The following is a 24,284-nucleotide window of genomic DNA, read 5'->3' on the forward strand; positions in this document are numbered from 1 at the left end:
TTAGAGCTATACCCATGCTCACTCTTTAATAGTGCACTATTTTCTTTCCTTACTGCTCAGTCGGCAATGTTATTTTTAGCACTGGTGTTGATAAATCTGCCACAGATATTTCTAAAATCACAAAGCTGAACCTTTCTAGTCAAAAGTGAAACTGTTTTACTCTTTTGCAAGGTAAAAAGCAAAATCATTTTAAATGATTTTAAATATATACTGTAGACACAGGTCATTATTCTGTAAATACCTACAATAGTGCTAATCTCAGAACTAAAGATCAATAGACAACTTTTTCTTTTTTATTTGTGTCACCTCTTTAAAGAAAAACCACTTGAAACAGCGTATATGTATATATACAATAAATATTTTTAAATAGAGTAGTAGATTTTTTTAAAATCAGTAAAAAGGTAATATTAATATAGCAATAAAATAAAGCCAAAGAAAAAAACTAGCATGTAGCAATGTCAGATTTTAGGGGTTTTAACTGTATTTTATGTTTTTTGTACTATTGTAACAGCAGGAAGTACCTAAAATTGGGAACATTATCAGATACTATACTTTTCCATGTATTTATCTTGGCTGTCATAGAATTAGAATAATTTTCATTATTTTCCCTGCCACTAAAAACCATAAGTTTAGTAGAAGGTATTTATTACATTATATATAAAGTTCCTTTTCTTAAATTTAAAAACTTGAGAAAGTTTTCTTCAGGTATATGGGTTAATCTATGCAGAACTTCTTTTTTTTTTTAACAAGGGGATCTTTTTACTTAATATTTTTGCAGACATATTTTAAACAAAGGCTGTGCTTTTTCCAGGTGTTTAATTTTGATCCTGGAGCTGCTGTGAAACAAAGAACTGCAGAAGATGTTAAAGCAGATGAAGATGTCACAAAGCTATGCATACATAAAAGAAAAATCATTGCAGTGGCCACACTTCATAAAAGCATGGAAACCCCACACCCTTCTCTGGTGCTCACCAGTCCCGGAGGAGGAACAAGTATGTAATATGGTGAAGGGTTTAGGAATTTTCCTCCCCGACTCCTCTCCTGGAGAAGGAGTCACTAGAAACCACCTTGCCAAGCATTTTCTGAGTCCACTTTTCAACCACACACAATGCATTTAAAATTATGTGTTTTATCTTTTCACTACAATTGATAATTAGTTCTGAAAAATTCCCATGAAGTTGTCTCCCAAAATTCCCTATCCAAGTCATTTAGTTAAATGAGCAGAATAAACACCGAATAGCACCTACAAATACTATGAAGGTACATAGAGCTGAGCTAAGCAAAGAGAAGTGTCATTGGTTTTTAAGAAACAAATATAGCCTTTTTCCTAGGGCTGAATTGGAATATGTAGTCCACAAATACAGCTAGCATTGTTGTCAAGAACTAGCAGTATTATTGAGTCATATTAGCTGTATATTGAATACCTACTACCAGAAATCACCTTGCCAGGAACTTTTTACACCTCCATCCAACACATGCATGCACACATGCTTTCAATTTTACAAAATTTCAAAGCTGCAGAAAAATTACATAAATAATTCATTAAACACCCTAGACTTACCAATTAATATTTTGTTTCAGGAGCTACAGATATTGTGACAGTTCACCCATAAGTATTTCAACACACATGGATGTTCTCTTACATAAACCACAGTCTAATTATCACATTCAGGAAATTTAAAACTGATATAATAGTGTTATCTAATATGCAGTCTATATTCAGATTTCTCCAGTTGTCCTAATAATATTCTTATAGCTTTTTTCAACCCAATCTCTTTTTAATGCAGAATGCAAAGATGATGCAACTGTAATTAGTTGTTTTATTTCCTTAATCTACACTGGTTCCCCAGTCTTTTTAAATCTTTCATGACACTGATATTTTTTAAGAGTCTAGGCCAGTTTTATAGATGTTCCTCAATTTGGAATTGCCTGATTGCTTCCTTATATTTTTATTGAAGTTAAACACAATTTGGTAGGAATACTGCATAGGCGATATTATGTCTTCATTAGGAAGCACATAATGGCAGTTTATCCCATATTGATGACATCAAGTTTAATTGCTTGGTTAAAGTTATGTCCATTACTGAGGTACATTTTCCCTTTATGATTCATATGTAATTTGTGGAATTATACTTTGAGGCTGAGGAATTTTTCTTTGTAAGGGCTAGAATAGGAACTCTCCAAAATATTACAGTTAACACTTGAATAGTAATTCTGGATAAAATATGGCTGAACACCAAAGCATTTGTTTGTGAAAGATAAGTAACATTGCTCTGCATAGTTAAAAAAATAGGGATGAGGAGTGTAACCTGCAGTGATCAGAAAGCTTCATTATAGAACTCAGATTTGCACCAGCCCTGGGAAATAGTAGGATTTAGGCATATAAGGAAAATAAAATTCTTGTCCATAGCAACTATGGAATAGTTAAGGAATGCGGTGGAGACTAATGTGACACAAGTGGAAAATTAAACCTGCATAAGTAAATTAGGGCCAAATTATTGATAGCTTTAGATACAAAGAGAAGCAGTTATGATACCATACAGGTCACTCCTAGAATTCTGTGAAGAGGGCAGGGAGAGACAAATTTGGCAATTATTAGCAGAGAGCTCCTCTTCAGTAACCCTATTACCTTTAAACTAACCTTTAAACTTTAACAGGAATGATCAGAAAAATTGCTCCACTAAGGTATGTAAGAAAAAAATAGTGAATTTTTCTCTTTCTTTTAACAAGCTACATTTTTTAAATTAAAAGGTATTGCAACTTAAAAACATTTAATAGTAAAAAGCTATTTAAAATTTACCATTGTCCTGCCACCTTCATGTAAGTATGTTTTCATTTTCACACTGTACCTTGCACATGTGTTTGCACGTACTCATATTTACTGCTGTTCTCACTTCACATCATAGCAGTTTCAGCCCTGCCTACAGAGTCTGCCTTGTTGCCTTTTTAATGACTGAAGCAGAATCTTGATCTAGGTCCTTTGTCATATTCTATACATTCTAGTTTCATTAATTAAATTAAAGATAAATATTTAATTAAATTAGTATAGGCATATAAGGTATAGCTCCATCTCCTTTTAAAACTACATACTTGAATGGATTAATTTCTACTCTTTTACCAGCTTCAGATACGGCATTTATTTCAGTTTTTAAATGTTAAACTATATTAAAAGGTTAGGATTTAAATACTTAAGGATTAAGAAGGCTCAGTAGTTTTCACCTCTCTTTGTTTTGTGTACATAAAACATGTAACTTATCTCTTTCAAAAAGTCTATTTGATATACAGGAAAGCACTCATTGGGTGCCCAGCATTTATATTTCCCAACTCTCGTAATACTTTAATTTCTTACTGCCACATAACAGCAGCATGGCTTTAACTTATTTAATATTACTGTTATTTTTTAAATGGTAACTATTTTTCCCCAGTAGGGAAGAAATCCTTTCTGAACATCAGCTCCTTTCTAAATTCTGTTGAATATAAAAATGCCAATGTCTATATTTCTTATCATTGAACTATAGATGGCTATATAAATAAACAAGAAAAGACACAATTTGGTGGTTTTATTACTGAAGAGGACACAGTCAATCCTGTAATGATGTTAGTGATATTAATAGAGACAGCTCTGTTCTCACTGAATGCCATGCTTAGTGCCCCAGACATTTTCATGTGTTATTTCCTTGATTACCAACTTTAAAACTTTCTTTAACAAAAAAATGATTTCAATTGAAATTATCTACTGCAATTCTCTTATATGATTGTTTCTTTTAATTTTCATGTATTGTCCAGAAATCATTCTATCAAAGAATCTCTACCATGCCAGAAACAAAAAGCCCACACCTCCCAAGAAAAATATATATGTTCACTGCATTCTTTTACTTCTTAATTGTAACCTATCAAGACTTCTATTTATCCAGGTTGAAAACCACTGTCTCAGAAATTTTTACATTATGATTCAACCTGTATAGTACCCAGCAAGTAGAAGTATATTTATCTTAAATGTGTAATTATCCATTCAAGTAAATATACCTCTGATTGCAAATGAATCCGAGTATACTTGCTGATATGCTGTAGGTCTCAGAATTGGGATGGCCAGTATATAATGTGAACAGTACCACTCCCATGTCCTGTGCCCTAATAGAATCATTGGCATTTTCTCATGCAGCCCAGCTAGAGCTCAGCATCCTTTTCAGCACAGTTCTGTAAGCAGCCACCACCAGTTGATGAGAATTGGCATATGAAGCTAATTTTATTTGCCACCCCAGTTTTAGAAGTCACAACTTTATAAAATAGTTAAACATCTTTAGGAACTAAAAATACTTAAAACTAGAATTCTGACATGATTGAATGAAAATTCTGTATGATGAACCAGCTTGCTTTTGTTGCCTGTATTCTGTCTGATCTCCGAAAGAACTGAAGGGATTCCAAAAAACCAGCAAGGGAGCACTGCACTCTAAAAAGAGAATACTCAGTTGGAACCCAGTACTGAAGATGGTTGCACTCTGACTAAATTTTGCATAAGAATTCTACCCTAATAAAAGAATTGCAATCTTTTACCAAAGTTGGTTGATAAAGGCTGTTTTTACAACAATGACTGATTAAGGGTAAAGTAATTAAAGTGTTACAATATTACCAACTTGATGTGAAGTTAGCATGATTGTTTAACTTCACTGTATTTACTGTTGTTATTGCTCCCTTTATAAAAGATTCAGAATCCTGTTTACTCAATTCACAAAAATTAAGACTCTTTTACTGTCACAGTCAAAATGTTGGGATAAGAAAGAGTTTTTGTAGCTGTCTTGTGGAGGTTTATAGAAACATTTTTAAGGTAAAAAATTTTCTGGTGAAAATGGCAGTTCATTTAAGTCATCCAAGAAAATAGTATGCCAGACAGATTACAATTTTCTCTTGTAACTGTATTCTTGAAAAAATTCAAATCCAAATGATAATAACATTATCATTTCCATCTGGGCTGTCAATCTTGATTTTACATATGATAAACATTATTAGAATGACTTATGTCTGTATATACAGATTCAGAGCCTCATCCTTTCTCAACAGATAGGAGGTAAACAAGCATAATGTGCAGTTATTGAGAACCTTTGGTCAACTAAGGAAGAATAATGTGCATTTTTTTCAGACAAAATTTATTGTAGAATACAGACCTTTTTTTTTTATTGCAGAGTCACAGTTTCTATTTGCAAATTTCTTTTTGCAGATGCCCTTCCTTCCTCATTTTCTCCTTTCTTCCCTTCCTCCACTTTCACACAAAAGGATTGAGACTACTAACAGACTCTTTTTTTCTCTCTCTTTCACATCAGATGCAACTCCAGTAGTACCTTCACGGGCAGCAACTCCAAGATCTGTAAGAAATAAGTCACATGAAGGAATTACAAATTCTGTAATGCCTGAATGTAAGAATCCTTTCAAGTTAATGATTGGATCATCAAACACCATGGGAAGACTGTATGTACAAGAACTGCCTGGAAGCCAGCAACAGGAACTCCACCCTGTCTACCCCCGGCAGAGATTGGGCAGCAATGAGCATGGACAGAAGTCTCCATTCCGTGGCAGCCATGGAGGCCTGCCCAGCCCCGCATCGTCAGGTTCCCAGATATATGGAGACGGCTCGATCTCGCCAAGGACTGACCCACTTGGAAGCCCTGATGTCTTCACAAGAAGTAATCCTGGTTTTCACGGAGCTCCCAATTCTAGTCCTATTCACCTGAATAGGACTCCTCTTTCTCCACCTTCAGTAATGCTACATGGTTCTCCTGTACAGTCATCCTGTGCAATGGCTGGAAGGACTAATATACCTCTTTCCCCAACCTTGACTACAAAGAGTCCAGTAATGAAAAAACCAATGTGTAATTTTTCAACTAATATGGAAATACCACGAGCAATGTTTCACCACAAACCACCCCAAGGCCCACCTCCCCCTCCTCCACCTTCTTGTGCTCTTCAGAAAAAGCCATTAACATCTGAGAAAGATCCACTTGGCATTCTTGACCCTATTCCTAGTAAACCGGTGAATCAGAACCCTGTTATCATTAATCCAACTAGTTTCCATTCAAATGTCCACTCTCAGGTACCTGTGATGAATGTAAGCATGCCTCCTGCTGTTGTTCCTTTGCCAAGTAATCTCCCTTTGCCAACCGTAAAACCTGGTCATATGAATCATGGGAGTCATGTACAAAGAGTTCAGCATTCAGCTTCAACCTCCCTGTCCCCTTCTCCAGTGACATCCCCAGTGCACATGATGGGGACTGGAATTGGAAGGATTGAGGCATCGCCCCAAAGATCACGCTCATCTTCCACATCATCAGATCACGGAAATTTCATGATGCCACCTCTAGGACCCCAGGCCAATTGCAGTGGTATTAAGGTTCCACCCAGGTCACCAAGGTCAACAATAGGGTCCCCAAGGCCATCAATGCCATCAAGCCCTTCTACCAAGTCCGATGGACATCATCAGTACAAGGATATCCCTAACCCATTAATTGCTGGAATGAGTAATGTACTAAATCCCCCAAGCAGTGCAGCTTTTCCTACTGCATCTGCCGGAAGTTCTGTAAAGAGTCAGCCTGGTTTGCTGGGAATGCCTTTAAATCAGATCTTGAACCAGCACAATGCTGCCTCCTTTCCAGCAAGTAGTTTACTCTCAGCAGCAGCCAAAGCACAGCTAGCAAATCAAAACAAACTTGCTGGTAACAACAGTAGCAGCAGTAGCAATTCTGGAGCTGTTGCTGGCAGTGGCAACACTGAAGGACATAGCACTTTAAACACCATGTTCCCTCCTACTGCCAACATGCTTCTCCCGTCAGGTGAAGGGCAAAGTGGTCGAGCAGCACTAAGAGATAAGCTGATGTCTCAGCAAAAAGACTCATTGCGGAAAAGAAAACAGCCGCCTACCACAGTGTTGAGTTTGCTCAGACAGTCTCAAATGGATAGTTCTGCAGTTCCTAAACCCGGACCCGACTTGCTAAGGAAGCAGGGTCAGGGGTCGTTTCCCATCAGTTCAATGTCTCAGTTACTACAGTCTATGAGTTGTCAAAGCTCTCACTTGAGTAGCAATAGTACCCCGGGTTGTGGGGGCTCAAATACTGCTTTGCCTTGCTCTGCTAACCAGCTGCATTTCACAGATCCCAGTATGAACTCCAGTGTTCTTCAGAATTCACTGACACAGAGCATACCTTTAAGAGGGGAAGCCGTGCACTGCCACAATGCAAACACTAACTTTGTTCACAGTAACAGTCCAGTCCCAAACCACCATCTTACAGGTTTAATAAATCAGATTCAGGCTAGCGGGAACTGTGGGATGCTCAGTCAGTCGGGCATGGCTTTAGGAAATTCATTACATCCCAATCCACCTCAGTCAAGAATTTCAACGTCCTCCACTCCAGTGATACCAAACAGCATTGTTAGCAGCTATAATCAAACAAGTTCTGAAGCAGGTATGGTTTTATTAGAAAAAAGTACCCAAAGGTACTAAACTTTTATACGTTTTTTTAAAATTTGTACCAAAATATTTATTATGATAAGAAATGATCCTTTCCCCGATGTGAAATTCTCATCATTTCTTTAGTATTTATAATTTTATTTACAGAATGCTAGGGATTTGTCTCTTAGAAAAAAAAATAACAACCAAGAGGATTCCATGTGTTTCCGTTATTCGTTGTCAATCTGTCATTTTGAATTTCCTTCGACTTTCAGTTGGTTCAATAACCATTGGACTCTAAACTACGAAAGAAGCCATAGAAGGCAGGATTTCCTGGTTATTGAGACATGTACTTGGTCAATGCCAATATAAAAGCCGTTTCCCCTAGCTTGTGTTTGTATTCAGGTAAATGAAGCTCACCTTGGAAAATCCAAAAAAGAGGCAAAAATAAATGGATATTTTTTTGTTCTTGCTGCTGACCGGAAATAGGTAAATGAATAGGAAGAGTTAACTAGAAGTTGTATGAAGTAGAAAGCTGTCTTCTAATGTGTTTTCTTATCCTAGTTTGCTATCCCTCATTACTATTTGTTTGAAAAAAATTCAAAAATGGATATTGGCTACTTCCTTTTTTAAAAAGGTAATAATTTAAGTTTTCTAATAAAAAAGGCTTGAAAACCTGATTTCCAGAATTTTTGATCTTGAAATTATTTTGCAGTTTTCTTGTAGAACTAAACCATTATTTTTACCATTGACATTATAGTATCTCATTATCTGCTATTAATGGAGACAGATTTATTTGAAAGTAGACACATTAGAAAGAACTGTATTTTGTTCAGTAGAGTCCTCAGAAATTACTATAAAAAAAATTTAAAGAAGCACTACAGAGATAAATTCATGGAGACATCTGAAAATTTGACCATAAGAATATTAGAAATACCCAGAATCCAACAATAATGATTTGAGAGAGTGGTGAGAAATGACAAGGTGGAAATAAAAAATGAATATAGAGATGGTATTACTCAGATATGAAAACAGTGGGCTTTTAAAACCAGATTGCTACTGGAAGTAAGAAAACTGCTGAGGCTTTTAATAGTAAGCTATTGTGTGGTTATATATAGACTGTTATATCACCATGCTAGAAAGGCATTATGACCTACATGTCTTTGTTGTTGATAGTAAAATCAAGTGTTTTCCTTCCTGGTGTCACTACTTATACCTGCCATTCTCCACAACTTCTGTTATGTGTTATGTTTGATGTCAGTATTTAATGAAGAACTGTTCATTGACCTCTTGTGTTAAAAAGAATATAAGGTGAAAAAGATAATTGAAATGATTAGTGCCTTCTTGATAGTCTAAGAAATCTCATGAAGCTATTATGTGTTTAACAGGATACTTATTCCAAAGGGGCTTCCAGCTTCTCAGTGATTCCTATTTCTTTTTAGATAATCTCAAATAAATGAAAATTTAATCTTATGCATTTAGCAGATTAAAGTTACATAAAGTCAGTAACTATTTAAAAATACACTATATTTATTAAGCATAGCTTCAATCATTTGGATGAGACATTGTTTGTCTCATTGTATTATATTTTTAAATTTTGATACCCCTTACCTCAACTTACTTTGTTTCAGGTCTAAGTTCATATTGCAAAGTGTACGTATTTTATTAATGATGTATTTTAATTTATCTATAATGGAAAAGACCGACGTTTATTTATGTTCTTGTTTCTTCTGATTGTCAAGTTTAGACTTATTTTATATAGTCTTAGACATGTATTTTCTTGTTCCATGCCTCTCTGTAAAACATCAGATCTGGATTGCCAGTGCTGGGATTGTTGAAACACATATGTTGAAATTTTATTTATATAAGGAAAGTGTTAGCATATAAATAGCTAAAAGGGATGAGAATAAATGTCTAATAATGATGTGGATGTGACCAATCATGTGTAAGATAACAGAAAACATATGCTTGATAAAAATCTAGGTCAGTTAGAATTTTTTAAAGTATTAAACTTAATAAAATTAAATACTAATTAATGTACATAGATCTGATGTGCAGCTGGTAATAAAAATGGGTAGATTTACTAATGTAGCTCTTTTGATGAGCTGATTTATTAAAGAGGTTTCTAATATCATTTTTTTATATACACAGTGATCTGTGTCAGCTGAATGTACTGTCATGATAATTGCTTAGCATCCATCAAATAAACACCAGAGGTGGGCATTTACAGTGAAACAGCTGATGACAGACATAACTCTCCCTTCAAGCTTTGCTAAGTATTCCTAGCATACTAGGAAGACATTAGAAGAAAACACACTTTATTCTTAAAATGTTGCTTTTAGTTATCCTTGAGTACCTCTGATGTACTAGGTGACTTACCTGTATTATTTCTAGTTTGTACAGTCTTCCAAAGTATAAGGTGTTCTTGTTATCATTTTACAGATGGGTAAATTGAGCCTCAGAGAACTGGAGTATCCAAAGTCATACATAATTGAATAAGGATTTGAATTCAGGTTCATCTGATCCTAAAATCCATTTTCTTCCCAGCTGCATAAGTTCTTCATTAGAAGCATCTAGTTGTCAAAAATATGTTTTCCCTTTCGAATCTTTAAAAATATCCAAAAGACAGTGAATTGAAGCACATCAACGCATGTTAGAAACCATGTTTGTAAACTTTTGATGCACTTTTAGACCAAAGTCACTTATTTTGCCCTCTCTCTCTGGACTCTGATATCCTAGTATACAATAACTAGGATATTTGTATCAATGCAGATAAAATGTCCACAATATCAAAAGAACTGCCCCTCATTTGTGAACTACATTTGGTAACCTTGATGTAAATGATTTTGTATTGCCTCACTCAGATAAGAATTGTTTTCCTAGTGGGTGAAGTGTCAGTAGGCCTTTGTAGGAGACAGCTGTGCCCATGCCAGCCCTGCCATACCAGTTCTGATAGCACAGTGCGGGTGAGAGACACCTGCGGGTGACATGGCCCAAGCATTCCTTGTGGTCGTGGAGCCTGAACAGAGCTCAAATACCTCCTGCTCACCCCAGTGCCTTTTTTCCACTCTCCTAAGCAGCAGCTCAAAAATGTTACATTAAGATTGCATTGAAGACCAGAAATCACTCTGAAAACTTGATAGGTTATTTTCAAGAACTTCTTTTATAGAGAGGTTTTTATTATAAACAACCCAAATATTCATATTCTAGGCCTATATGTGAATACCAGTCCATATTTAAAATATATTATAACTCATATATGAGAATTGAAGGCAAAGATGGTAAAAAAAAATCAGATAAAAGATATGAATGCTTAGAAAACACTTCTAAAACTTAGAAGATAGGTTTTATTAATTCTGTTTGGTGTTTTGAAATTGCCTTTCCACTAAAGCTCTCTGAACACTTTGCATTGCAAAGTTTACAGGTTTCTATTAACATTTTGGCTATGAAATTACAAGTGAAGTTTAATATTTCCATGTAACAGATTTAGAAAACAACCAGTAGGATACTTGGTAACATTCCTCAAGTTGTAAAACAAAGTTCTGGTGGATCTGGCAACCAAACCCAATCAGTTCCTCAGTATCAGTCCAATTCAAACTGCTGAATGCGGGTATGTTATGAAATCTATCAGTCGTATATACATTTAAAGCAATTTTCAGCTTATGAAGTTAGTTGAATTTCAACATTTAAGTGGTTCCAGCATGTGTCCTGTTGTTTGGTTTAGGGAAGAATTCAAAACCAAGTGCCATCAGGACCGTGCCTCCTCAGGCCTCTGACCGCTGCCCACCTGTTTACCACAGAACAAAAACACACATGCCAGTAACTGGGGCCTTTGCAGAGGACCCAGCCTTTCATGGCCCTGTGGGTTTTCACAGTTTTCAAAGAAGCAAAAAGATTTGGACTATTCTGCTAACCAACTTAATAACTGAAGCTTGTCTTCCTCCAAATGATAAAGTCATTAAATACAACTTTTTCACTTTAAAATGCCTTTTATATTCTCATTTTTTGCTAATAAACATTTAATCAGCTCTTCTAAACACATGAAAATAAAGTCCTGTGAAGGGGCAGAGTATGGGTTTGTACCAAAAGAGTAAATGATTCAATCATTTCTTTGCCTTAACTCTTAAAGATATACATCGACTAACAAGACTAAATAAACCTGTGAATAAATATATGCTCATGAATATTTATATATTTTTTTTTAACTCTGGAAAAGAAAGTGTTTTTTCAGCACAAAATACATTTGATTGAAACTCAGTGCAGCCTCTGAACTGGTAGGTATAAGAAACTTAGAGATCACAAAAGGATACTTCATATATAAGCTTGGCTTTTTGTTCTCTGTATTTATTTATTCTTAGAACATCCCAGTAAAGAAAGGGAAACTGTCATTCCCTTCATTTGAGGTTATAGTTGCAAAAAGGTTATGGGATAAAAATACTCCAGGATGGATTATTGTACATGTTAGCTCTCTCAGGATATGGGACGTTTGAAGGGAAGTAAGCCTCTTGTCTAATGCAGACTTATATAGAGTGAAAAAAGGCAAAGATTGCTTTAAGGCTGTGACTGAATTAACAATAGTTGCTATTGAAAGTATTTCCACCCAAGTTTTTAAATGCCTAGATTCCTCATCTGATTGATGCACAGACTTCTAGGTTGAAAGTTGCCCTTTGCTCTTTTTAACCAAATACCAAAACTATATTATATTCTTGATTATGTGATAAAAATCTATGTCTATTCTTTTAGATAAATTTTTGCAAAATGAGCCATTTCTTCTTTGCTGTAAGATATTTTTACAACAGACAATGTCTTGCTGTTTAAGAAGGTTTCCTAATATCAGGGTTACACCACTTGCTTTGTTTACATAATCCAGGTTTAATGTTTCCTCGTGTACAAAAAAAGGAATTAAAATATGTTTGAATTTAGACATCGAGTCTATGTAATCAAAAGTGATAACAGAACTCATAGTGGTGTGATATGTTTGCTGATTCAATGATCTATTTTGTACCTTTCAAGAAATAAATTGTCCCAGTGTGCAAATTGGGAGAATTTTATTCTATTGCAATACACTAAGCTCACTTATAAAACCACTATAAATCCTTAAGATCTCAAGGAGATTCCTAAGCTTTATTTACTAAAATCAAGTGGTCTAAAAACATTGTAGTAGCCTCTAAAAGTAGCCAAATTCTAGGCAGTAAAGTTAACTCTACCAAGATCCAACTCATTAAAAATAATGCTGAAACATAATTCCTACAGTGTCATCAAAACAGATTTCATTTCCATGTGCATGTAGTACTAAATAAATCATAAAATTCTACCTTCTCGGAACTTCTATCAAACAACATTAATGCTAACGAAGGAAAGAGTAGAGTAAAAGTTATTTTCTAAGAATTATACTTCTGGCAAAGTCAAAGTAACAACTCACCATTTTATAGATTTAGAATGGAACTAGACAAGTCTGCAGGTGTTGCCAAGATACTCCAGGGGTAGGAGCTAAATTCAGAATCTCTCTCCAAGACCCATGGGTACAGGTATAGGAGAGAGTAGAATTTATCACAGATGCCCTAGAGCAGGGCTCCTGGACTGCATAACTCCACAGGGATACCTGCCACACTAGAGTCTGATAAGTATGCCTCCTGAAACAGCTCCATAGATCATCCCCCACAGAGCTGAGCAACTGAGAGGCCTCCTAAAGCAGTGTTTTTCAAACTTTTTTTTTTACATCTAATTTCTAACAAATTAACTTGGATTCCATTTCGCCAAAGAGAAGTTTTTAATGTACAACAAAAATTTCCTGAAAAAACACTCCATGTGATGCACTCTGCCATTCTATCTCATCCTATCTTACCCTATCTCATTGTATTTTTATGACAGTCATGATCCACTGAAATTATTTCATCACCCGCTAACAGAGCATGCCCCAGTATTCACATGTATAAGTTAACAGAATCAGTTTCCATAAAATAATATTGTGGCTATGCATTGTACTTTTTTGGTCTTTACTATTTCATTTATCAAAATATACTAATTGAGGGTATACGAAATTGATTTTACAGCCTTTAAATAGCTCTAAACACTGTCTTAAAATATTCATGAGGTAGTTAAGTCAGTATTTATTGAGCATCTGGTATGTGCTCAGCACTGCTTAGCACTGAAGATAAAATAGTATACAATGGAAGGACACAAAGTTAACTATTAATAACCTAGAAACTACTTGCTCTGCTCATTAAACAAAATGGGGTAAACTCTCAGTTTGAATATTGATAGTTGGAGCATATTAACAGTGATTCTAGCATACAGAGAGAACAGAAATCCAACCAGGAGAATTAACCTCTTCTCTCAGCATTTGTTTCCTTACAATAACTATTAAGAAAAATGTGATTAAAAGCATTTGCAAAACAAAAAACCATTGTTACTTGAGAAACAAAAATCTCAAGCTTTTTTTTTTTTCATTTCAACAGCTTTTAGAGTAATCCTATGTGTTAATAAAGGAAGCAGAAATGATCAGTAATAAAACACAGTTTTGTCTGACCCCATAAGAATGGCCTCCTTGATCCAGTCATCATCACTCTGACCTCATACTCCAAGGTACAGGCTACATTCCTTCCTTCCATTGGTCTTCCCTCTTCTCTAAGAGGTTGGCCTTATTGACGGTAGAGAGTATTTTCTGAGATACTGCCACCGATCCCTCTCGCCTCTTTCTCCTAAATTGTTTTGGGTTTTGGTGAAGAACAAATAGACATAGTTCCTAGGGCTTCCTGCCTACTTCTGGTAAAGGAATGCTGGGCATTTATATCAACATCCAAGGTACAAGACAGAGATTGGTATATCTTTGTAAATACATGTTACCATGTCATTACTAAGGCTTGGGAAACTAATGTTGGAAGATCTAGACTGCTCATAAAAGTTATCTTTCAATTTTTTAAATCAACCCTTTAAATAGAATTTTTTTCTATTTTCATGGGATTGAAAAGTATATTTACTAGACTTACTAGGGCGTGATATTTTCTCCTGTCTCTAGAAGCATTCATTTTTATTAAGGATTATCATTGATCCTGTTTGCAGTTGAAATACACTTGCCAAAGCAAATGATAAAGGTCAGATAGTGAAGGAGTGCCTTCTATATGATTTATTTCTTAGGTTTCTTGAATTTTGTGGCTAAAAAGCAGTATTTGGGCTTACCAATTTAGAAAAAGTTTTATAGCATGAAGTTATATTTATCAAAATTGGGACTATAGGCTGAACTGGTGTTATGGCATTTTTTTAATTATTTTTAATTGAAAGATAATTGCTTTGCAATATTGTGTTGGTTTCTGCCATACATCAACATGAGTCAGCCATAGGTGCATTGGTCCCATCCCTCTTGAACCTCCCTCCCACCTCCTACCCCTTCCCACCCCTCTAGGTTGTGACAGAGCCCCAGTTGGAGTTCCCTGAGTCATACAGCAAATTCCCATTATAATGATATTTTTAAAACACCTGTTGGTCAATTGGAATGAGCCGTATGCCCTCTGTGCACATACAAAGAAATGTGCAACAGTATTAATACTTAGGGCCAACTATGAAAGTTTAGCCTAATATGAACAATGACTTCTCAGAGTAGTAGTGACAAAGAAGAAAAAAAAATCTAAAGAGGTAGACACTACTTTTCTTTTGAAAAGCAAATTTTTTAAAAATGAGATGAAACATCTCAAGGATGAAATTTAGTAATAGGAAAAATATCCTTTAAAAAATCCTAAAAAGAAATGACTGATGCTATTTCTGTATATACACATATGCAGACACACATACATTATAAATTATATGTGTATATGAAGAATACACTTTACATCTGAAAATCTGCCCCACAGGAAGAACTCCCACTGTTGTTTCCTAATTGTACTGGACTATCTCAATCTCTGATTGGGTGTCTAGGAATATGATCTCACACCAGGGATGTTTGTTTGGTTAGCTTTCCAGTCTTAATTTCTTATTACTTTAAAAGTAACAGAAACAATGAGAAAAAGAAGTTATGCCAGTTTGTGGTGCCGCTGGCTGGTGTGAAATAAAAATTCTTCCCAATTAAAGGACTTCTCCAGCTTGCTAACTTGTTCCAGGCTCCCAGCTGCCTTTTAGTTATTTAACTGCTAAATGTTCAGTGAATAGTTTGCTTTTTAAAAAACTCAAAAAAAAAAAAAAAAAAAACAACCCATCTCCTTCATTAGATTAAGCACAAAACAGCTGCTCCCACCAAAAAAAATCAGCTTTGAGAAAACATTTTTCCCCACATGCTTGAGCAGATGATAGTATTTTATGTAGAGATGTAAGTTCACCAGAGAATGCCTATTCACGATTAAGTGGTTCAAAAATAAGCAATTTCCAGTTTTCCTTCTAGCTATAAAAATTGACAGGATCCTCTTTCAGTGACCCCAAGCAATAATGAGTGACTATAAGAATTCAGAGTACTTTGGGATGGACCTCTTCCTCTGTAAGATTATTTTAACTCTCCAGCTGGGAGTCTTCTTAAAGTAACTTGACATCTTCCAACCATCTCCCTTCCAGCAGCCTTTATCTCCTGGCACTGGACCAGGAGATAAAGAGTCAGTTTTCACAATACAGGAGTCACAATACACAATACAAGAGTCAGTTTTCACTTTCTCTACAAATGGGTGGTATTCTCTCCTCCATATACACACTTGCCACACACAGAGCAAGTGATCTGATTTCTAGAAGTTGAATGCATGTTTTACAATCTTAATAGATTGATTAAACCAACATTTTTTGAGTGCCAACCATGTGTTAGAGACTCTTAGGTCTTGGAAATACAGAGGGAAATAAGTAATCCTTGCCATTAATGGTTTAGAAAGATGACTTTAAATACCTTCACTGCTTGTCTAAGGCAGCAGGTTTAACCAGGGTTGAGAGGGCTGGGGTGGGTAGAAAAGCAGCGTACAATATTTTCAGTCATATTTGTTTTGAGGATACATAAGATTCTTATTACCTTCCATACACTTTATTACCTCCTTGTCTGTTTTTAAAATTATTTTGCTTCCACTTAGGATCCCATTCTCTCTTTTCCGCTCAAATCCCAGATCAAAGGTTACCATTGCTTAGTTTTTCCTAACACCGTCAGTTTTACATTTGTCCCCTTGTTATATACCTGCTATAGTTCCTAGCATATTGCCTTGTAGTTATACTAACTTTATGAAAAGAGCTTTAAAATTTCCTGCGTCATAATAAGCTCTCAGTAAATGTTTGAGACAGACAGGTAGATCTGTGTGTGATCACATTGTCTAAATTCTGCTTTCCTGAAAGAATAGGCAGGGTGTTGTGTTATTGTTGTTGTTTCTCTGTATCATCATTTTTATCCTTTTGTTCAGCAGAGTATACTTGATTGTTGAATTGGTGTGTTGAAAACTAGGGAAAATAAAAAACATGCCTTGATCCACATATTACCCTTAAGAAGCTTGTGATACTCACCACCTTCTTTTTGGTAATGCAAAAATATACCTAGAATAACTGTATTTTCTTTATTGTAATTCCTCAAGAATATTTAGATGGAGAACTTTTAGAATAATGTCCCCAAATGACTGCTTTCATAAATCCTCAAAATGGATGTTTCTGTTTCACAAAATAAAGATAAAAGAGTAATAACCCCTAAGGAAATCCTTCATCTACAAAGCCTTGTATACACACTAGACTATTTCAGAAATGTACTCTTGACTGTGATTAGAGGAATGGTGATCTGTATATTTAAATATGTCATGATTATTTAGCAGATAGGGGAAAAAGCCATAGATAGTGATTACTAGTAAATAAGAGTTTTTATTAGCTTGTTCAAAAAAGTGGTTTCCAAATGCAAATAAACCAAAGTACCTATTTATGGAAATGGCAGCAAGATTTAAGGAGCACTGAAACGTTTAAGGTATTACTGGTTTTTATCACAGATCTGAATTAATGTTTAAAGATTTATATACTCTATGCCTACCTCAGCATCTTATCTCCTTTAAATGCAACAGTGAGAGCTTTAAAAAAATAAAGTAGACCACAACAGCTAGAAGACTTGCAAAGTCATGCTATAGAGATATATGTGTTGGATATGCTGATTTTATACTTCCTATTGTTACCACATCATCACAACTAACTTTAGCTACTAATGTCAGTAATGATGACAATGATAGCTCCTTTTATTTGTATACTTTTACATGTTGCAAGCCTTTCACTTACCTGTCTTTGATGCTCACAATGATTATTTTCCTTAGAAAAATTCAAAAGTGGGACACTTTCATATACAGGAAGATGTCCATCCCCATGTGATATATAATAATGAAAAAATCAAAATATGAATGCCAAACTTTATCAGGTAGTTCAATAAATATGATCAGTCCACATGCTACATAGTTAAAAGTGTTCATATAGAGGCTATATTTCAAAAAGGAAAAACCTTTGCGTTATTCTGGTAGGAGGAAAATGAGAAAAGTATATCATTGTATTCGTACTTCTGTTACGACTATGGAAACATTTCTGTGTATTTGGACAAGGCCTCAGTGGTAACAGTCATATATAAAGTTTGTTGCGATGGCATAGCACAGCGGTAAAATGTTTGAATTATTTTAGATTTTCAGTAACACTGTATTGTTCATTATGACATATACATGTTTAATACTTTAATAAATGTATGTGCTTATAATAATTAGTATTTGCTAAATGTATGTATTATTATAAAACAATGCATTTCTTTAGGGTAACACATTTTCCGAAAGATGCTTGTAGGTTCCTTTTCAACAGAATGTGATTCTCACCCTCCCCACACCCTCCTTGTACATCTGGATCACTAGGGGTGATTTCAAAGAATACTACTGCCCAGGCTGTACCCCAAGAGATGAGTTCTTGACTGATCTTGGTTAGGGCCCAGACATTGGTTGGTTTGTTGGCTTGTTTGTTTTGTGCAGCTTGGATTGGTAACAACTAAAATAATTATGATACACAACTCTAATTTTTATTATTAAATTCCTTGAATTTTCATCTTTGGCATACATAAGATTTTCACAATTAAGAATACTATTTGGATGAAGACTGGTCTTTTTAAGGAATCATGAGTATAAAGTATTTTTATGCTATTAGAATGACAAAGATTTAAAAATAATGATAAAACACAGTGTTGGTGAGAAGAATGAGTACTACCTACATTGTTTATAGAAATATAAATGGAATGCATATTTATCAGCTACACTGGAGGGCAGTCTGACAACGTGTATCCAGAGCTTTAAAAAATATATAAACCTTTTGTCCCTGGAGCTCTACTTTTAAGAATTTTTCCTTAGAAAACAATTGAGCATATTAGCAAAGATGAGTAAATAAGAATGTTTATCATAGTGTTGTTTAAAATAGTAAAAGATTGTAAACTATCAAAATATCCACAACTGTGGATTGAATAAATTATGGTATATCCATACATGGATACTAGTAAAATAGATCTATAGTTAACATGAAAGAATAGTAACAATGTATTGATAAATGAAAAGTTACAAAACAATATGATCCTGTTTTTGTTAAAAATATATGTAACATATATATGTATATATGTGTGTATGTGTGTGTATGTGTCTGCATATGTAATATGTACATACAGGTGGAAAAGCCTGGAAAACTATATACTAAAATATTAATAGTTATATCTACGTAGGTACTTTTTATTTTCTGTTTTGTATTCTCATGCATATTCTATTTGTTTTTTCCCTTAAAAGAAAATACTAGTAATATAAAGACCAAAGACTAGTAATAAAGACCAAAAAAAATTTTTTTATGTAAAAATATATTTTGAAAAATGAGGCCTTGTTACTTTTTTCTAACCAAATGAATGGACTACCACACAGCTTCCCCCATTTTCACTTTGTCCGGCTATGAAAAACAAGATATTTGACAGTTAGAACAGCTATTTCTTAAAGTGCCAAACTTCTCCAGCATATTTATGTTCAAAGTAGATTAAGAAGTGTGAAGTTGAACTTGTTTCATTACCATGTCAGATCATCTCTAATTACAATTAATCTGGTTAGCCTCTACAAAGATGGCATGTAATATATTCATCAAAATGTATCTCAATGTATTTTTATAGAGAAGTCTTCCTTAACCTCTGTAATTAATAAGTGGGTTTTTTCCTCTTTCTTTCAGGCGGTTCAGGACCATCCTCCTCCATAGCCATAGCTGGCATCAACCACCCTGCCATCACAAAGACAACATCTGTTCTTCAAGATGGCGTCATAGTCACCACCGCAGCTGGAAACCCACTGCAGAGTCAGCTGCCCATTGGGAGTGATTTTCCTTTTGTTGGCCAGGAGCACGCACTTCATTTTCCATCCAACAGCACTTCAAACAACCATCTTCCACACCCCTTGAACCCCAGCCTCCTCAGTTCTCTACCTATCTCTTTGCCAGTGAATCAACAGCATCTCCTAAACCAGAATCTATTAAATATCCTCCAGCCTTCAGCAGGAGAAGGCAAGTCTGAGATCAACCTCCACCCTTTAGGTTTTCTCAACCCAAATGTAAACGCTGCTTTAGCTTTTCTCTCCGGTGACATGGATGGGCAGGTATTGCAGCCTGTTCACTTTCAACTCTTAGCAGCCCTGCTTCAGAACCAAGCCCACACAGCTGCCATGCTTCCCCTGCCATCTTTCAATCTGGCCATCTCAGATCTTTTGCAACAGCAAAATACCCCCTTACCCTCATTAACACAGATGACAGCCCCACCAGACCATTTGCCAAGCAATCAGTCAGAGAACAGCCGAGCTGAGACCCTTTTAACCAATCCCCTGGGGAACCCTTTACCAAGCTTTGCAGGCAGTGACACTACTTTTAACCCCCTCTTCCTCCCAGCTGTCACTGGGGCCTCAGGATTAATGGCCTTGAATCCCCAGCTGTTGGGAGGTGTCCTGAACTCGGCATCGGCCAACACCGCTAATCATCCAGAGGTTTCCATAGCAACTTCTTCCCAGGCAACCACTACCACAACCACTACATCATCAGCAGTGGCAGCACTGACTGTCTCAACACTTGGTGGGACAGCAGTGGTGTCAATGGCAGAAACATTGCTGAATATATCTAATAATGCTGGGAATACACCTGGTCCAGCTAAACTCAACAGTAACTCTGTGGTGCCACAGCTACTTAACCCTCTACTGGGGACAGGTCTGCTTGGTAAGTTAAATTTTTTCACAAATTTTTACAAAAGAAACGTTTTTCTAATTCTATTTTCTCCTCTAAAAAAGACCTCCATTTTGTCACACTATTTTTAAAAATGTTTTTGTTATGTCACAGCTTGCTTAAGGAAGAACTAAATATAATAACACCCACACACAACCATAGTTATACAAACATGAAAATGACTTTTTCCTTTTCCCCTATTCTAGAAATACTAAATGTCATTTTAATCTGCCTTCTCTTCTAATTCTGATGCCACCTAAACCTAACCTACTCATCATTCTCTTAAGCCAAGTAGTGTCTTATTTTCCAAATAATTAAAGCACAGGTACACCTTAAAAATAACATTTATTTGAATTTTAGTTGATGTGGCATCACAGGGTTAGTATGAGCAGCTGCACTGTGGATGAAAACAGTTTGAGGAAGTGCTTTTCCAGGTGATCCCTAAATTAATGAAACTAGCTTATCCAGCAAAATAAGAAACAAGACATAAAAACATTCAAAGTTAATGCTTGCCCAAGTTCAAGGAAACAAATAGCTACTGCTCAGTTTTCTCAAACAGTATTAGTCTTTAGAACTTTGTGGCTTAAAAACAAAATCCTTTATGTAGATTATCTTATCTCAAAAAATTAATAAAATCATGTCAAGTATATTCAGCTGTTTGATGCAGGTGATTGTAGTATAGAGATGGTGCCCATAAAGTCTGGAAACATAGGCAAATGTACATGATATTGTCTAGGGCATCTTCAATAGCTAAAAAAATAATATGTTTCTAGTTTTCATAAGCACTTTTATAAAATAGTTTAATTAGTCCTATTTGGCAATCAAATTAGTGTAGTAAAGAACCTAAAAAGCACTACAGATTTCAAGTCATAGGACAATTTCTATGACATTATCCTCAAAATAAAGTCAATGTAATTTCAAAACAAGTTAATTTTGAATTTCGAATGTAACTTTGGTATTAACTATCCTATCTGATTATATAACATTTATTTCTTATGACTATGACAGTGAATGTTCTATATTAATAGTTTTTTTTACAATTTTATTTTAGGTAACCAAAATACCAAATACATATTTTATGTAAAATATATATATATATTAAAACAAAGACAAAATACATATTAATACATATTTCTAAACCAAATTTAATTTGACTTGGTGGTAGTTATTATTATGGCTTGAGAACTAAGTTTTGTAACCAGGCCGGGTCAGGCCCACATATTTTAACTATCTTATGATTGCTAAAGCGTTTAGGGCTAATTTTAACCTTTAATTGTGGTTGCTTTAACAAAAATGGCTTCAAGGAATTCTATGACACTGAAGATCAATATATAAGGATTGGCTAACGGATAGACCAAAGACTAACTAGTCTCTCCATGATATGAAATCAAGACACTAATAATGAAAGATAAATAATAAAATTAGTCTTTCTTACCACTTACTAAGACTTTGAAGAGAAAAAGAGAAAAGAGTTACCATGTAAGTCTAGTTTTTAGTTTTTTAAGAAATCCTCAAGAAAGATAGGCATAAGACCTCCAAAGAATCACATTGACTTATATTTTATATTTTTCATACTATAGGTGACATGCCCTCAATAAACAGTACTTTGAATAACCATCAACTGACTCATCTACAGTCGCTGTTAAACAACAATCAGATGTTTCCTCCAAATCAGCAGCAGCAGCAACTTCTTCAGGGGTACCAGAATCTCCAGGCATTTCAAGGACAGTCCACAATTCCTTGCCCAGCTAACAATAACCCCATGGCTTGTCTCTTTCAGAACTTCCAGGTACTCTCCTTTCCTGGGTTACTTTAGTAGAAAACAATGTTTACTACTTGTTTTGCTTAATTGGAAGAAACAGACAAAAGAAGGTGATTATGTACCTTTTCACCTCTATTTACAATTATTCCTCAGTAATGAATGTTGTTAATGTTTCAGTGTTTTTGTTTGAAGCATTTTATTTTGTCTGAAGCATCTCAGTAGTCCTTTAGAAGTTGTTAAAAACTGATCATGTTACCCTCTTAAACTCTCTTGTGGTTTCCCATTGCTCCCAGGGCTTCCCTGGTGACTCAGTGGTAAAGAATCCACCTACCAATTCAGGAGACTGGGGTTCCATCCCTGGGTCAACAAGATACCCTGGAAAAGGAAATGGCAACCCACTCCTGTATTCTTGCAGGAAATCCCATGGACAGAGGAGCCTGGTGGGCTATAGCCCATGGGGTCGCAAAAAGAGTTAGATACAACTTAGCAGCTAAACAACAACATTGCTCCCATGATTAAACACGACTGAGCAACTGAACTGAACTGAACTAACGTGTTTACCCTGCCTCACTCTCCAGCACCAGCTCACACCACTCTCTCCCTGGCTTCAACCACTTGGTCTTCTTTTAGTTCTAAAAACAAATAAATTCTTGATAGATTAAGGAGCTGGATGGAAAGAGGAACATTAAATAAATACATGAAGAAAATACTGAAGATTTTAAAATAATCTTAGGGTAGAAAAGACTCTTTCAGCAAGGCACAAAACCAAGGAGTCAAAAAGAAAAGAGTAACAGAGTTGAATACTTAAAACTTTAAATCTGTATGATTAAAGATATTCTAAACAAAGTTGAAGACAGGTGGTAACCTGGCAGAAGTTACTGGATTGGCCAGAAAGTTTGTTCATCGGCCACATTGAAATGAACTTTTGGCCAACCTAATACATGCATAATAATAGCAGGTAATTGCTGTTCATAATATTTTAAGAGCTCCTACAAATTAGGAAGAAAAAAGAATCAATTAGAAAAATGAGCAATAGAAATGAACAGACATTTCAGAAAATTAAATAATAATTAATAATAAACATGAATAATCAGAATTATACAAATTACAACATTACTCTGTCCATCAGATAGATGATATCCTTTGCTAACAGAGGAGTGGGGAACTGGATTCTTTCAGATATTATTGTTGGTCTGATTATATGCTGACATAGTCCTTTTAGAGGGTGATTGATAGTTTATCAATTTTATACACACACACACACACACACACACACACACACACACACACACACATATATATGTGTCTGTCCTTTGACCCACAAGTTCAACTTTTATATTTTGGAGAAATCAAGGCACAATCTAGAATGTTTTGTTGCAATTTGATTTGTGGTGTCAAAAATTAGAAACTGATCATGTTATCCTCTTAAACTGATCATGTTACCCTCTTAAGCAACCATCAGTAGGAAAATAGTTAAATATTGAGTATGTTTTGCTATCTTCATCTATCTAGTAGTTTCGAAGATTAGGTAGGTTTATATAATCTGATATAGAAAGACCCACAAGATTACAGAACTCCAACACTGTTGTATTATAGAACAGTACTAAAATATAATACGACTTATAAGAAAAAAAGAAATGAGGCAAGGGGAAAGGAAGGTGTGAAAGAAAGAAGGGAAACTAGATATATATCTGCACACTTAAGGCATTAATAACAAGTCTATGAGGATGTATTCGAACACTGATCACTTTTGAGAAAGAAATGGAATCAGAGTGGGATACAAAAGTATAGATTTGGGTGGGAAAGTGATGAAGGAAGCTTTTCTCTTTTGGACAATGAAAAAATACTCATATAATAAAATAATTTAGAAGGGAAGAATAAGCTCTCAACCATGCCATTGAGTAAATA

The 24,284-nt window shown here is 35.1% G+C and overlaps 1 protein-coding gene across 2 annotated transcripts in view; it reads left to right on the forward strand.

Moving 5' to 3' along the window:
- MBD5 (methyl-CpG binding domain protein 5) overlaps positions 1–24,284 on the forward strand; it is a 149,434-nt gene that overhangs the window by 95,641 nt on the left and 29,509 nt on the right. For both annotated transcript variants that reach the window (XM_013969841.2, XM_018062636.1), the window contains 4 exons: positions 812–992; positions 5,319–7,451; positions 19,583–20,608; positions 22,195–22,403. In XM_013969841.2, coding sequence (XP_013825295.2) covers positions 812–992; positions 5,319–7,451; positions 19,583–20,608; positions 22,195–22,403 — 3,549 coding nt within the window. The remainder of the gene's footprint in view (positions 1–811; positions 993–5,318; positions 7,452–19,582; positions 20,609–22,194; positions 22,404–24,284) is intronic.

This window comes from Capra hircus, chromosome 2 (genome assembly GCF_001704415.2).
Source record: "Capra hircus breed San Clemente chromosome 2, ASM170441v1, whole genome shotgun sequence".
Taxonomy (NCBI): Eukaryota; Metazoa; Chordata; class Mammalia; order Artiodactyla; family Bovidae; genus Capra; species Capra hircus.